Here is a 17,416-nt window from a genome sequence, read left to right as displayed (position 1 = left end):
GCGGGAAACAGCAATTATGTATAATAATAATATAAAAAATAATAATATACGCACACACACACAGAAAATAACTGCAAATGCACATGTACTCTCACATACTGTAATGTACTGCAAATTGAGATAAGAATCCAGCATGGTAGAAACTGAGAAACATTCAAGAGAAACTCAGTAAATGACTAAAAAGAGTTTCAAATGAACCCACAAATGACAGTTATGATCTGTATGCAGTGGCACTGAAAAACTGCATTGTAAATCACACAAGATGTGCAGTAAGTGCTATGCATTAATCCTGCCTAATGGCAAAATCTTCATATCAGATCTAATTTTAAAGAAAACCATAAATCTGGTTGCCCAAAGGCATTAAGGTTAAATTTTTTCCGTTCCAGTCTTTCATACTTCAACAATCATAATACTCAACAATTAACTGTAAGGTATGATAAACATACATTATTAGAGTGAATAACCCTCTTTAATGCATACTTCTTCAACTCATAGCAAAACATAATGATTTTCAAGTATTACAAGTACATTATAATGCTTAATATGACATGAAACATCTATATAAACTAAAATGTATATGAAATATGAAATACAACAGCCAAATTTGAGTCGCAGTTATGTCATTGCAACACCAATAAAATCATTTTTGTTCAGTGATTTTTCAATTTATCAGTGCACTAAAGAAGTTCCTGGTCATCATTTATGGGACTAAATGAAGGAATAAAACCTTTTTGTTTGGATAATTGTGGAATGGTGATTCTGATGGGCTTCTTGGAAAAAGTTGTGCTTGGTTCTTCACATGCCATATTACTATTACCTGATAATGAATTTGTGTTTGATGTTGTAGTGACAGAAGCAGATGTAATAATTTCAGAACTCTTTTCACATAAGTTTACAGGACTTTCAGAAGAGTTCAAAGGACTGACTTCTAGTAACCTAGAAAACGGATTTGAAAAAGAAAATTCTGGATTCTTAAAATCTATTTGCAACTGATCTTCTGAAGAAGCTAATGGAGGATCCTCTCTTGGTGATGATGATGGTGTAATGAAACAATCTTTTATTGTATTCTGATAAAGCTTTGAATCTGCCATTGATTCACATTCAGATACTGAGGTTATGGCTTCACTAGTGGTAGGAATAGATTCAACTTGTGACACTTGCACTGTGGCTGTTGAAAGATCTGTTTTTATAGGTGACGCTGGTGGAGATGTAACTAAAGACGATGTTGATGGAGATGACTGTTCCTTTCCTGCACGATGTTCCTTACTTGCAGATGATACTTCCTTTAATTCAGCTGGTGAAGTATTTACCCCGTCTGTGGATGTGGATGCCACATGTGAGGATTCTTTCTTACTGCTATTAGGTGGTAGGGACGGTACAATTGATACTGGTTTTAGAGTTCTTCTTACACTGTTTTTTAAAGTAGCAGGCCCTGCTAGTGGGCCATCAAATGATGAATGGTAATCTGGATATGAACCGGAGAGGAATGGTTCAGTATATACAAAGGGTGCCTGAATATGCTGCTGACATTGTGAAGGTTCTTCATAAGTGAGATTTGATTCACCTTTACCCTTACTAACATTGGGAAAGGAAAATACAGAATTCTTGTAAGACATTAGTCTCTGAGCATTTGAAACATATTCTATATTCTTATGTTCCTCTTTTACTTTTAAATAAATGTTCATCAGCTTTTCATTAGCAACACTTGAGTGTCCTTGATAGAGGAGAGCATTTCTTATAAAGGTAAGGGTCTCACATTCATCTTTTCCCATAGTAATTCTTGCTATGCTACCAATGTCTAAACCCATGAATGGAGATTTCTCTCTAATCTTAAGTAATAAGGGCTTGAAACGCTCATGAGCTTCTCGTGTGATGACTTTTTGGATCACTGTTTGGTTCTCATCTTCTAACAAGTTCTCAAGTTTTTCACCCAGCTTTTCTAATACACAGCAACTTTCTTCCTCTTCAAGGATTTCATTTGACTTTAAATCATTCTCTTTCATATTAACTGCTTTTAGGTAGAGAGTATTAAAAGGCTTCTCTAATTCACCAAATCTCTCTTTCATATGGTTTAAAACTTTCAAAACATCAACAACCTGAATAGCCAAGGATCCCTGGTTCTGATCATTCAAATGAAGAGAGAATGATGCTTGTTCACTGCTCTTGAACTTGTCCAGAGAATGACTTTCTGATCTTTCTCTAAATCTCTTTATATCTAACTCTAAAGTTAAATCATCAGTACCCTCTTCTACCTTCTTTATAGGTTTCCAGCACTTTTTCTCCTGTTTTTTCTCTTTCCTACCTGATATGGTTGTAGACTTACAGCTTCTCAGCATCTTTTTCCTTTTTGAATACCTATGCTTCTTTTCTCTTGTATCTGAATCAGTCGAGTCATCTGATGATGATGAAGATGTGGATGATGATGATGATGAGTCTGAGGAAGATTCTGAGCTGAAGCAATTACTCTTTTGGGATAAAAAAGATGTGCACTGTTGCATTTTCATTTCCCAATTCTCTCTAAAAAGATCATTCATCCGTGTTGGCCAGTACTTTCTCCACTCAAAATGAAAGTTAAAAGTGTTTGGGTCTCCTCCCAATTCAATGATACTCTTTATTTTCTGCTGGACAAACATTCTGTATTCTTTGTTATAATCTGGGTGGGCATCTGGCTGCTTAAGATACAACAAGCATTCATGATCATGAGCATCGAAAAGGGACAAAAGAGCGCGACGAATGGCTGGATCCCTCTCCCTCTCACACTGCTTTCGGATCTTCTCACTAGAAAGTCTGAAAATAACTGTAGGATCTTCTTCCTTTTCAACAGCTTCTGTATCATTGCTAGAGTGTCTGCAAAAAGAGAATTATGGCATTAAAAATTAGTATAAATAATGAAAATACTTATATATCACACCCTAAACCCATTCAGAACAGAACTGTTCTAAACAAATATATCTACCTTAAAGAAAAGAGGTACTGTGAACCAAATCCGTGAATGATATTACCCGTATTCTTCTCCTATAACACCTATGTTTGTTTACTGCATTCAGTGCTAGGTGTTACTTGTAGAATAATAATAATATATGGTACATCTCAAAGGAGATACAAAGATTGAAAATTTAAAATGGCAATGACCAAACAGTGTTCACGTTTTCCATGTTTCCAAACACCCAAAGAAAGGAGCATATTGGGTAAAATGTCCATATAGAAGACTATATAGAGACTGAAACAGAAAATAAAATTTCTAAAATGTTCACCAAAGGAAGAAATATTTCTCCATTGCCATCCTTTTCTTGTTTGCAATTTTCTCAATAAATGAAAAATATTCTACATAAGTCTTAACCTGTTTAATGTAAAATGGAGTTTTGAAGTATGAAAAACTGATTTTTGTGCTATGGAGGAAGAGTTAAAGGTACTGAGGAAATTTTTCACAAAGCAAGGGACATGCCCAAATCAGGAACATCCTCAATATGATGTAATTTAAGGAATGTCTGCATATCACAGTTCCACAAGTAGACATCCTAACAGACTTAAACCAGCATTATGGATCCAAGATGATCAAATACTCAAACAAAAGGACATCACTATCAAGCAGGAAATAAGTTTCAGAATTCTGTGTACAAGAAGGAATTGGGAGTCAAGTATATGGATGAAGAAATATTAGCACTGCTCATATCCTACAAAAGGTCATAACTAGAATATGCTTCTAAGGCTCGATCCCTGCACCAAATGAAGCACAAAAAAGCTAACAGAGAATGTCCAGAAAGCAACAAAGATATTATCAGAATTAAATTTGCCCACCTTGGAAGAGACAATAGGGAGGGATCACAACCTGAAGTTTTCAAAGCAGACTGATGATGTGGACAGAGAACAGTTCTAAAGACATTGTGATACAGCAACAGGAGGACATACCATAAAATCAAGCCCATAACTTGTTAAGAAGATGTCAAGAAGTATTTTTCAGTATAAGAGTGGTGGATGAATAGAATATGATGACTGAGAACATTGTAATGCAGATAGCATACATAAATTTAACAAGTTGTATGAAAGTACAGAATGTTCCCAAGACTGTATAACTCCCTCCACATCTAGTACAAATGCATAATTATACTGAACCTTAATAGTCCATCACTCAACCAATTGTTGAAACCTATCAGATGGAAAGTAAGATCAATCATCCACTTGCAAGGATCTCTGCCACCTTGAGTGGCCCAGAGATTTGCAAGAACCCTGCTAACAAAGATACTGAACAAAAAATGAGTCTTCCTCCACAGAAGTACTGTCACACTATGTCCTCATATTTCATCTTATCTTAAATCTGCATGTTCATCACTGCACATTTATCTTGTATGATTTCTGCTTTTGCAGGTCTTCCATCCATTAATTCTACATACTCCTCTAAGTTCACTGCCTCCTATATGACTTCATTCAATATCTAATTCTGCCTAATTGATTCAGAATTGCCAGACTCCTTTTCCTCTTTAATTACTTCTATTTCATAGCTTCTTGTATATCAGTGTCTGTTTTAATACCTATGAATTTATTTGGATATCTATTTTGCATAAAATTAATGAAATTTTTTGTGTAAAAATCCTTTCATCTGAATTTTCCTATAGAGGGGATAAGTAATCAATCTACTGTATGGCAGCCTAAAGCGGGGCTACATTTATTCATTTATTTATAAGTTCCCCAAGATCAATGTCAGTGAATGAGTTACCCAGGACCACTTTCTACAGACTTCAACCTAAGGCTGTGCTACTTCCAGTAGCAGGAAAATACAGACTCCTTTGGAGTAAGATGTTCTTTAACAAAACTGTATTCCTAGTGATACAGCCTTGTCAGTGGCAAGTTTCCAAACGTGCAACCTCTTAAAGGTGAAGCCCAATAACACCATGGGCAACACTGGAAAACTTTAACAATAATATTTCCTTTCCAACACAACATGGCACTTGTGAAAGTGAGTATTCCTATTTGTACCACTGATAATGCATGGAAAAAAATGAAAGACCTCATATGCACTATCCGCAACAAATAATTTAAAAATCTGGTCCCACTAAGGCTGGTTCTAAATTAACAACTAAGTCCTATGTAAGGTGGTGTACTCTTCCCAGAAAGTGGCCCATACTTGCTAGTTGTCATGTGAAATGTTTGAATGGTCCTGATGGATAAATGTCTTGGGAGGAGGAAACAAGAAAGAATAGAGTTCTACTTGCTTAATGTTAATAATTACAGGCAGTTTGATATAAAATATCAATGGACTCAACAGCCAGACCAGTCAGAGGTGACCCTACTAGGTACACTGCCCTTAATGCAGCTGTCCCTCACTCATTCATGTATTCATGAAATAATCAGAGCTATCAAATAAAACTTTCATACAGTATTCCAGCTCACAAAGACTCTCAAGGATTACACAAATCACTCTCCTGAGGCCAGTGTACTACTTACCAAAGTACTTTTTGCTGATTGAGTACTAGTTGAGAATTTCTCCTTGGATTAGTTGCCTGAGTATCTCTCGACTACAAAAGAACAACCTTTGACCTCCAACAGAACTAATCTAAACTTTCCCATGATTAACATTTCATTGTCATTGAGTAATTTCATGGGAAACTTAAAATGTCAAAGGGTGCGTGTGCAAAAAATCCTCAGGATTGAGAATAGCACCTGCATCCACTCCAAACACACAGTTTAGGAGTCAAGGGAAATAACACAGGAATGAGGAGTTCTTGTTCATCAGTTGAAGCTGCTACACAATGTATGTAAAAGTGGAGGAATATGACGTAATATTTTGATGAGCTTGTGTATGTTTTCAGTGCAGTAAAGACAATGTCAGAAGTAAACATATGGGTGCCTCTTAACTGGTGCATTCTTATATCTATACAAGTGAAGTCTTTATTCCCTTCAACATTCCCACACAAAATTCCACAGAATGTGAGATGACTTCCAACAACTTACCTATGTCTCTGTGAATGAGATGCAGAATATAAGACATCATGTTCTCTGCAATGCCTCCCAGAACTATATGGTCTACTTCTTGAAGAATATCTTGAATTTTGGTCACAGTACCACTCATCTGAGTTGTACCCTATTTCAGGACTGCAAGACCAGTCTTGACCATACTGTGTGTCTGCATCTGATGTACTATACTGCTCATAAAAATTTTTCTTCCTCGAGTTCCTACTTCTGCAAGTCATCAGTAATGTTGTAATATCAATATATGTGCACAAGAAAAAATATTTTCACAATTCTATCATCGTAATAAAGGATATTTTCACAATTCTATTGTCGTAACAAATGGCCGCGAGGAAGTTAAAACAGTAAACGAACTTCTGGAGTACACTAAAATCATTAAGAGTGACACATTTAAATGTAGGAAGTATACTACACCTACAGCATGTTTCATATAAGCTACCATTGTGCATACTTACCACCTTTCTTAAAAAAAGTTACCTGACCACTGTAATATTTGGGAAAAATCTTCCCAACCACAACAGGAACCTCAGAAGGGGTCTGAGGCTGAATCAAAGGGATAGTGGAAGATGTGAACAACCATGAATACAGTTGGATAAGGAAAAAAAAATATGCCATAAATCAAAACTCTTCTTGATCAGGATGTGATGATGACATTGCACTTGATTAAAAGCATTTCTTTAAAGGGAATGGGAATATTATAACTAATTTGAGAGACTGCTCTAAAAATGTAATAATGAAAAATGGGAACTGAAGTGGGTCCCAAGATGGATGAGCAGGTGAAGGTCCTGGGAGCACTGAAAATGTGTGGAAAGATAGGTGACTATAACGGAGGGTGAAGTTCAGCATGTTTGAAGGTACTATAGTCTCAATGGTGGTGTATGGATGTGAGGCATGAGCTCTACATGAGATTGTACAGAAGAGGGTAAATGAATCTGAAGTTAAATGTTTGAGGACAATATTTGGTGTGAGGAGTGTTTATCAAATAAGAAATGACAAGGCAAGAGAGAGAAGTGTGGTCATATGAAGAGTATGGGTGAGATAGCTGAATACTAAAAGCAAGCCAGCCATAAAAAGGGTATTAATACCTGATTTCATTCTGTAAGTCTGAAAACTACCTATGATAATAGAGGGAAAGAAAGAATATCAATTGCACCAATTCTAATCCAATTTTTCATTGTGTTGAATATATGATGAAAATTCTAAAGGTCTCAAAGCAAGGAAGTTTACTTTAAAAAAAGTGTTACCTACTAAAACTTTCACTAAAATAAAATGAAGCTTCAGTCTTCACTAATCATCCAAGCCCATTGCCATTAATAACCCATGATTACTTTAATTATACCATAAATTATAAACACAGTCATAAGAAAAATATATAAATTTAGTCTCAATCATACTCAGCATAGAATAGTCAGTCACATTCATGTACAACATACTAGAAAATTATTGTCACAATCATATATAAAGAAAATTTTCCGACATCATTAACCTGTCAGTTATGATAAAATCAAATGGACATGTCTGTCCACAGTAAAATCCTGCAGACTATGAATGCTTTGAAACTCATGTTTTAGTCAACAAAAATAGATAAATTGGCTATGAAATTGAAATTTTACCTAGTTACAAGACAAATTGGGTAATATTAAACATATATCTCTCTGACATCTTAGGAGCTGGTTTAAACATATATCTCTCTGACATCTTAGGAGCTGGTTGATCAGCATTACAGATTCTGATCAAGGAAGAATCCCTAGCTGATGAATGACCAGCTGCTGTAGGGGAAATAACCCACATAATGACCTTGGAAACCTAGCTACTATGATTTCTCACTTGCAAAAAAACAGTTGTCTTAGCTTAAAAGAAGTATTTTCTGGTTCTTAACATTTTCTTATATTTCTTCTGTTTACAGAAATTCAAAAATCATAAATCATGAATCTCCCGCTCAAACCTGAAACAATACAGTACTTTTCCAGAGAATCTATGCAACATCACAAGAAAATATCTTTACTAGTCATCATATCACATGCAATGCTATCAACATAAACATAGGAAAATGTAATAAAATTGTCATTGTAGGAGAATACTTGAAATCATTTCAATTTGTATATAAATTTCAGAGTAATGATAATACTAATTCAAACCTAATCAGACATAATAAATACATGAAGTGTTTACGACCTATGTTAACATCTAGCTGTTCAACAAGACAAAACTGTAATGCATGCATACTTCAATCTCTAGCAAGTTCAGCTGAATGTGAATTTATGGATGCACTTACCTTGTCCTTGAACGATATCTTGCAAACCCAGTTTGTGCTGCATCAAAATCAGATATAAAAGATGATCCATTTTGTGAGTAACTTCTCTTCCGGCGGTAGGGTGGTACTGCATCTCTACCTGAATATCTACAGTGCCAATCATCTGGGATCATATCTGAATCAATTGTCTCATTACTGCTTGGAATCTGATTCAAATTCTTTAAGAAAGAAACACAAGCCTTGGCAAACTTCCTTCTAATATCCTCATTTATCATCACTCCACTTCTAGCGACCAAGTCAGCAATAGATACTTTTCTACTTACTGATGGTCCACTTTCAATAACCTTTGTATAATTTTCAGTGCTTTCTGTCTTTAGATTCCTTTCATTAATATCATCAGTCATATACTGATCCCTCACTTCACCATCTCCAAGCTCATTCCATGAGGAATTGCTCTCATCTTGATTCCAACACACAGAATGCTCATTTTCCCTTTTATAAAGCCTTTGGTTATTAGTTTCTTTTTTACAGGCTTTTCCCATGTAACTCATCTGATCAATATCCCAACTCTCACTCTCGTCCTCCTCTTCAAAAGAATTTCCATTAAACCTTCCACGTTTTTTAATGTGATGACCCTCTTTTTCACTCCAACCAGAATAATGTGCAACATCAATTTCATTTTCTCTTGAGTAAGATATATTTTCATCATCAAACCTAGGTGATGAGCTCTTACGTCCTGAGGAGTGACTGCTCTTTCTTCTGCTATCCCTTAGGAAATTTGTAACATCCTTTTCAAAATCCTTGGATGAACAGCTACCCTCCCTTCTGAAACAATTTTGGTAAATATCTCTTTCCATGCTGTACCACTTCCTGCAAGGATCTACATCTTCTGTCACATCACTTTTATTGGAATAAGAAGCATGCCCTCTTTTCCCTTTTTCATCCATTCTCTTGTTTTTTATCCCTCTTCGTGAGTTACTTTCATCATCTTTTCCAGAATCATCACTTTCATCGTTGCTAAGTTTCTTGGAAAAACTACCATCTTGTTTCTCTTCAAGTATTTGGGAATGAATTCTGCCCACTCTCGTGAACTCACACCTCTTCTGAACATCTGCAGGCACTTTAACACTCCTTGTAACCTTCCTACTTATCTTCTTTTCATTGCGATCTCCATCAATTTTTACCCCCTCTTCCAAAAACTTTTTGTTTTTCTTAATTTTCTGCTTATTTCCCCCTTCATAGTCATCAGAATGTTCAAAGTTTTCTTCAGCTACATGTGTGGTGTGACTTCTATCTGTGCATATCTTTGTTTCAATAGTATACTCTTTCTTCTGTTCATTTAATGGGTTTTTTATGTTTTCAGATGAAGTAAAATTTCCAGTGCCAGATACTTTTTTCTGTGCTAATCCATCAGTGATACCATGAGTTCCTCCAACCATTACAGCATCTTCTCTTACTTCATCACTTTTGTTTGTCATCTCAACATTATTTTTTGTTACTTTATCTGAAGTCTGTATCTCTTCATTAGTGTTTCTCACCAAAGCCTCTTCTTCAACATTTCTTTTTACATGACAAGTGTTTTTCACTTCACTATCACATTTTGCTAGCTCATCAATATTTTCTGTCATTTCATTCCCATTTTTTGATACCTTACAAGTACTTCCAGTAATTTCATCTGTACATTTAGTTACTTTGCAGGTACTTATTTCATTCATACTCTTCATTCTTTCAACAGTACTTTCTATTTCACGATTACTTTCAAACGTTTCTTCAGTATTTTTCAATTCATCCATAGTTTCAAAGTCATGAGAAACCTCTATTACTTCATCACCCATTCTCTATAATGGCTGGCCTTTTCTCACTTGTACCTGTGGTTCTTTCATCACTTTCTAACAGTTTTTCTTGAATACTATCATCACTCTGTTTGTTAGGTAATAAGAAATTGATGTACTCAGATCTCTTCTGGCTTTAAGTAAAATTTTCTGTACCTGACAAAACCACATTCTTGACCTCAATTTTCCCCAGCATTCTTGACATCATTTCTCTGAGAAGTCCAAGCAGAGTACCTTACCATCAACCTCTTATTAACCTTTGCTAAGCTTTGAATTTGCCTTATGCAACCTCTTATTAATCTTTGCTAAGCTCTGAATTTGCCTCATGCAACTAAATCAATTACTGGAATTTTTTCCATACCATATTCAGCTTCAATCTGTCTTTTCTTATTGATTCCAGTCTGATCCTAATTCTCCAGTTTTTGGAAAATTCCATACAATCCTTTCCTGTTCTCTGTTCATACATGAAACAAATTTGGATGCTTTTCGGTAATTCAGTCTTCTATTAACTTAGGTGGATTTAAGTTAAGTTATCACCAATTCATGAGATTCAACGACAATGTCCTCTCTTAACCAACGTAACTTTTGAGAAGGCTAAAAATCTGTTTTATTTGAGCAATAAAAAATTTCAAAATTATTTCATTAGTACTATCCTAGAGTTAACAGACATCTTATTCAACTCTTAAATTACTTAACATGCATCCTTTACATTTATATGAACTTCAGTGGTGAGTTAACATGAATACATATCTAAATGTCATACACCTTTTCTGCTTCTCTTCATTACCCTATTTCATCAGTGTTTTCAAGGTGCACATCATCACAGCCTTAAAATATTTCTCAGGTCACTTTAATTGCTTAAATCTTTCAAGTCTGCACTCATTACCACATATGTGGGTTAAACCTTTAAAGTTTACAACTCATCAGCTTGACTGCTGGTGTTATCATATAATTTGTTGAAAAATCATATACAAGCACTAAGCAGATTTCAGTCTTCTCAGTTTCTCCAGTTTAAAAAATTTCATAAATCAGTTTACTATGCAAACTACAGTAAGTTTAAAATCTATTTACCAATAAGATTTCATTTTCTTTACTCCTTCATTTTAATGTGTAATTTCATTTACTTTTCAGTATCATAAAAACTAATTATTCAATTTATTCTCAAACTAATTAACCCATCTAATCTTTAATGCCATCACTCACAAATTCATGACTGTAGCAAATGTTTTTTCATTAACATACTCACAATGCCCACGTCAATTTTATCTTGTCTTACAAACACAATCTCTGTACTTTCAAATTTTAATTAAAGATACCCTTAGGTCATAATTATGTACTATAATTGCAGTAATTCTTATCGATAGATAACTCCATCATTTCCATTCTATAAGCATATCTTTCCTCTTTTCTTCCATGATATGCTCCATTTTTATATAAACTAAATACTTTCTTGCATTCTGCAATGTCTTGATTTTTATTACAAGAATCCATTTAACTACGGATGAGATTTTACTCCACAACTGGTATCAAACAATAACTATCTTGAGTGTCTTCAATAAGGCACAGATGAGGCTCTTGAATACCACTCAATCACTCCATCTCTGTCAGCCTGTGAAGAACATGCATTTGTGAGAAAGTGACAAAAGTGGACTCATTAGCAAATTAAAGTAAGTCATAAGATCATTCCACAGTATTATGAATTACCTGACAATTTTCACCATTAATCAACACATTTCTAACATTCCACTTGATAATCTGGAAGACAGATACCGATGGTTGGGTGATATGAAAATGATCTAGGATGATAGCTTTCATACAAATGAAACAGTCTCACAAAGGCATTCAAATCTTTTATCAAGTGCTGCATTAAGTTGCGCAAGAAAGCAAGTGCTTCCAAAATAAATAAACATTTATTCAGAAGCAAATATTTAGAAACAAAATGAACACCTTCTTGAAAGTAAACATCTCTAAATGAAATGGCTCCATCTCTTTTAAATTGTAAAGAATATATCTAATCAAATGAATATGTCTAAAAGAACTAATACTGTAAAGCAAATATTCTGTAGGATATAAACAGCCAGTAAAATCATTTAAGTCAAAAGCAGGGAGAAAATAACCCTAACCCCTATACCTGACCACTAGTCATTCCACAAAAATATCACAGGGAAGGGAGGAAGTGCCCTTTCAGGTGAAGAGTTTCCTTTGGCCCTCAATGCCAGAATTTCTTTTGTTATACAACATGCTATACTGTATTCCATTCAATATGTGGCAGAATGATTATTCTTAGTAATCTTATGTAAGAAAATTTAGCTGAGTTAATCTTAATTAATCGCATAAAAAACGCATGTGTTATTTTGTGCACCTTCTTCAAACATCATGCAAGACCTTTCCTCTGACTGTTTTCCCCACATCCCATACCCTTGTCTTCAAGTATGCTCTTTAAAACCATAAATATCCTTTTTGTGAATTACCCTAAGGCATAATGAACACCCATTAACATATGAAAAAGCATTTGAAAAAGAATAAATAAACCTAGCTGAAAATGAGCTAGACTCTCTTAATAATCATGATTACAGAACACTTCAGCATGTGATATGAGATCATTGAAAGTGATCCTCACATAATTGAACATTCATAAAAAAAAAGACTCTTCCTGGATCAAGGTCATACATCTAGTATTGATGATCCATCTTCTACATTTACAAAAGCAAGGGAACATTTCATAAGCAACTGATACATGGTATGAACACGCAGAGAAATGATATTTATATTTCAGCACAAATCTGGTCTGTCGATGGAAAGCCCTCAACTGGTTTCCCCTCATATTTTGATCCAAATTTAAAGCTTGTGGAAGCAAAATACCATACAATAATAAAAAATGAAACTCACCTGTCTTCTGCCTTAACCAGGACTCAAAATAAAGACAACTGTGGATTTACTGCTCACATGATTTTGCACAATTTACTGCTGAACAATTATGCTTGAACTCCAGCTTCCCAGGGGCCGCCATGTTTTCTAGTACCATAATGTACCCACCTCTGATGCTATTTGCAGCACTGTGCAAGAGCTTTACAGGAATCAGAAAAAAAGGGGGGGGGCCTCAATGTCATTACTATTTTTCTACGATACTTCATCCTCTTAATACAGTGCCAATGTACACCTGTTACATTAATATTTTACTCTACTCATATCAATCACAATCCATGTACATTTATATAAGACCATGCTCACACTATACACTGCTGATTCTCTGACTGAAGTCCTATGATAAGAAGAAATCTGTACCAAAAATGATTTTACCATCAATTCATGTTTTCAACATTTTGTCCCATTCTAACATACAACAAATCATAAGCTGTACTTGCTCATGATAGCTTCACAGCAAAGAAAAAAAAAATCAATACAGCAGTAACAAAGCCTGAACATAAAATTTCCAAAACTCACTTTTTCCTACTTATGCACAATTTCCCAAGGGAACAAGGTAGCACTGAAAATGGATGACGGAGAATTACAAAAAAAAAAAAATAGCCTATCCTCTGGCTCCTTCCTCTCTTTCTCCTTCTAGTAAGAAACATGAAAGGGGAGGATTTCCAGCCCTCCACTCCCACCTATCTCAGTTGCCTTCTACATGTCATTCAGGATATACATAGGCAGTATTCTTTATCCCTTACCCCAAGGATATAAATATCTATCATTTATATATCGTACTTTGTCACTGTCTCCGCATTAACAGGGTAGCGCAAGGAAACAGATGAAAGAATGGCCCAACCCACCCACATACACACATATATACATACATATCCACACATGCACATATACAAACCTATACATTTCAATGTATACATATATATATATATACATACACATGTTATATGGTTGCGAGGCGTGGGCTATGGATAGAGTGGTGCGGAGGAGGGTGGATGTGCTGGAAATGAGATGTTTGAAGACAATATGTGGTGTGAGATGGTTTGATTAAGTTATAATAGGGTAAGAGAGATGTGGTAATAAAAAGTGTGGTTGAGAGAGCAGAAGAGGGAGTTTTGAAATGGTTTGGGCACATGGAGAGAATGAGTGAGGAAAGATTGACAAAGAGGATATATGTGTCGGAGGTGGAGGGAACGAGGAGAAGTGGGAGACCAAATTGGAGGTGGAAAGATGGAGTGAAAAAGATTTTGTGTGATCGGGGCCTGAACATGCAGGAGGGTGAAAGGCAGGCAAGGAATAGAGTGAATTGGATCGATGTGGTATACCAGGGTTGGCGTGCTGTCAGTGGATTGAATCAGGGCATGTGAAGCGTCTGGGGTAAACCATGGAAAGTTGTGTGGGGCCTGGATGTGGAAAGGGAGCTGTGGTTTCGGGCATTATTACATGACAGCTAGAGACTGAGTGTGAACGAATGGGGCCTTTGTTGTCTTTTCCTAGCGCTACCTCGCACACATGAGGGGGGAGGGGGATGGTATTCCATGTGTGGCGAGGTGGCGATGGGAGTGAATAAAGGCAGACAGTGTGAATTGTGTGCATGGGTATATATGTATGTGTCTGTGTGTGTATATATATGTGTACACTGAGATGTATAGGTATGTATATTTGCGTGTGTGGACGTGTATGTATATACATGTGTATGGGGGTGGGTTGGGCCATTTCTTTCGTCTGTTTCCTTGCGCTACCTCGCAAACGCGGGAGACAGCGACAAAGCAAAATAATAATAATAATAATATATATATATATATTTATTCATTTATTTTGCTTTGTTGCTGTCTCCCGCGTTTGCGAGGTAGCACAAGGAAACAGACGAAAGAAATGGCCCAACCCACCCCCATACACATGTATATACACACACATCCACACACGCAAATATACATACCTATACATCCCAATGTACACATACATATACACACACAGACACATACATATATACATACCCATGCACACAATTCACACTGTCTGCCCCTACTCATTCCCATCACCACCCCACCACACATGGAATACCATCCCCCTCCCCCCTCATGTGTGCGGGGTAGCGCTAGGAAAAGACAACAAAGGCCTCATTCGTTCACACTTAGTCACATATATCCTCTTGGTCAATCTTTCCTCACTCATTCTCTCCATGTGCCCAAACCATTTCAAAACACCCTCTTCTGCTCTCTCAACCATGCTCTTTTTATTTCCACACATTTCTCTTACCCTTACATTACTTACTTGAACAAACCACCTCACACCACACATTGTCCTCAAACATCTCATTTCCAGCACATCCATCCTCCTGCGCACAACTCTATCCATAGCCCACGCCTCGCAACCATACAACATTGTTGGAACCACTATTCCTTCAAACATACCCATTTTTGCTTTCCAAGATAATGCTCTCGACTTCCACACATTCTTCAAGGCTCCCAGGATTTTCGCCCCCTCCCCCACCCCATGATTCACTTCCGCTTCCATGGTTCCATCCGCTGCCAGATCCACTCCCAGATATCTAAAACACTTTACTTCCTCCAGTTTTTCTCCATTCAAACTTACCTCCCAATTGACTTGACCCTCAACCCTACTGTACCTAATAACCTTGCTCTTATTTACATTTACTCTTAACTTTCTTCTTTCACACACTTTACCAAACTCAGTCACCAGCTTCTGCAGTTTCTCACATGAATCAGCCACCAGCTCTATATCATCAGCGAACAACAACTGACTCACTTCCCAAGCTCTCTCATCCACAACAGACTTCATTCTTGCCCCTCTTTCCAAATGCGGGAGACAGCGACAAAGCAAAATAAAAAATAAAAAAAAATATTACCCACTTTTACAAAATGTAACCTCCCTTGATATACTAATGCTACCTCATTCAATATCATCTAAAAAAAGATAAGACATTATTTTTCTGTAATATTTCTGTGGTCACAACGAATTACATATAATATCTAAAACACTGAAGGCCATTTCATACAGCTAATTCTAATGCTGAGATAAACCAAGCATACATAAATCAGAGATTTAAGGAAAGCTTGGCTGGGTTTTCATAAGTACTGTTCAATTCTTAAGTGTTTAACCTACTTGGGCATTAATCAACCCCACATTTTCTCTGAAATTCATAACCCTCACCACTATCAAATTACATCAATGAAAAATATATAATTCTCCAAATCTCACTCTGAAGCTTTTATTACATTCTCAAAGTACTGCATCACCACTGTAAAGTAAAATCATTCATCATCACAAGCTAGTTTTGATACATATACTGATCATTCATCCAAGTAAATTACATTTCAAAGGAAAATTAAAAATCCCATTTTGTTTAAGAGATAATTGTAGAAAGCTCAAAGAAAAATTTGACTATGGTTCCTCTATGCAGTAAGACAATTCATGCAGAAAGATGCCCAACTATAGTTCGTTACCAAGCAAATAAATGCCGAATACTGAAATATCTTGCCAAACATGAGGAACATGTCAGACACTTATCCATTTTCATGACTATTTCACAAATGAAGTGGAGCAACAGTATAAGGATAGAGTGGCCTCCGGGTAAAACTGATATGTCCCAACGCTTTGTGTTATCGTGAAATACAAGTAACTATTTCTGTAAATGGTTAACCTAAAAGCACAACATTAAATGGTTAGCAATACATCAGGTACTTTTATCTCTTCGCCAGCTAAATCACGTCCGTCACGTAAAATCACTCCAACCTCAGACAACTTACTGTATCTACAATCAATGCTCCGGACCATACCTGTCTCCGGAGGTTTTCATGGTGGAGGCAAGCTAAATATTTACATGGATCAAGAATTGTTGACAAAGATGATCAATGGTCGACAAGAGTATAAGGAACTCTACGGGACTCCTAGGATGAGACTCTCTTTGTTATTAACTAAACAAACAAATACGAATCAACATAGCAGAGGACACTTACCTGACGACCAAGAGATGGCGTTATACTCTCTATCCAAAGGCCGTCTGCTAGTTTAACTATACTTAATATTTGTCATAGAAATGATCATGAGCTCTTTAGTACAATGAAACATTTAGAAATTACTATATAGTAAGTTTTATACTAACACAGCAGATATGAAAGCAAAAGAAATGTGACAAGATCTAAAATTTTACTATGCAACAAAATTTCAATTCTTGTATTCTCATAGCTTTATCATTAGTTCTGATCATTATGGAATCAAACTATTTCATATCTACGTGAACAGAGATTTTGAACATTATATTTGTTACTCTACACTGATCATGTTTGAAGGACCTCATTGGAAATAAGTGTGTAATTATATTTGATGTGCTATCCTTGAAGAAATTAAAATGTGTATTGACCAAATATGTTCATTCACTAAATCAATCAAGACAACTTTCACGAGTAAAATGCAG

The 17,416-nt window shown here is 35.9% G+C and overlaps 1 protein-coding gene across 3 annotated transcripts; it reads right to left on the bottom strand.

Moving 5' to 3' along the window:
• Nucleotides 1–447: 447 nt before the first annotated feature.
• Nucleotides 448–16,930, bottom strand: LOC139755351 (uncharacterized). Of its 3 annotated transcripts, none has more exons than XM_071673519.1 (4): nucleotides 16,779–16,930; nucleotides 8,243–11,662; nucleotides 5,950–6,177; nucleotides 448–2,847 (listed from the first exon to the last, which is right to left on the bottom strand). In XM_071673519.1, the coding sequence occupies exons 2-4, from the start codon at nucleotides 10,054–10,056 to the stop codon at nucleotides 678–680; spliced, it is 4,212 nt and encodes a 1,403-aa protein (XP_071529620.1). In that variant the 5' UTR covers nucleotides 10,057–11,662; nucleotides 16,779–16,930; the 3' UTR covers nucleotides 448–677. The 3 variants fall into 3 exon arrangements, with proteins under 3 accessions (XP_071529620.1, XP_071529622.1, XP_071529621.1); XM_071673521.1 differs by having other exon boundaries at nucleotides 16,823–16,896; XM_071673520.1 differs by having other exon boundaries at nucleotides 16,749–16,885.
• Nucleotides 16,931–17,416: the final 486 nt, after the last annotated feature.

The sequence above is a fragment of the Panulirus ornatus genome, chromosome 19 (assembly GCF_036320965.1).
Source record: "Panulirus ornatus isolate Po-2019 chromosome 19, ASM3632096v1, whole genome shotgun sequence".
Classification (NCBI taxonomy): Eukaryota; Metazoa; Arthropoda; class Malacostraca; order Decapoda; family Palinuridae; genus Panulirus; species Panulirus ornatus.
This window is presented reverse-complemented; position numbering and strand designations above follow the sequence as displayed.

Excerpts from the sequence above, each read along its gene's own strand:
- LOC139755351 (XM_071673519.1), bottom strand. The coding sequence starts at position 10,056 with ATGGGTGATGAAGTAATAGAGGTTTCTCATGACTTTGAAACTATGGAT. Across the intron at positions 6,178-8,242 it reads AGATATCGTTCAAGGACAAG|AAGTAGGAACTCGAGGAAGA; the intron begins GTAAGTGCATCC and ends GATGACTTGCAG. Across the intron at positions 2,848-5,949 it reads TCTCATTCACAGAGACATAG|ACACTCTAGCAATGATACAG; the intron begins GTAAGTTGTTGG and ends CTCTTTTTGCAG.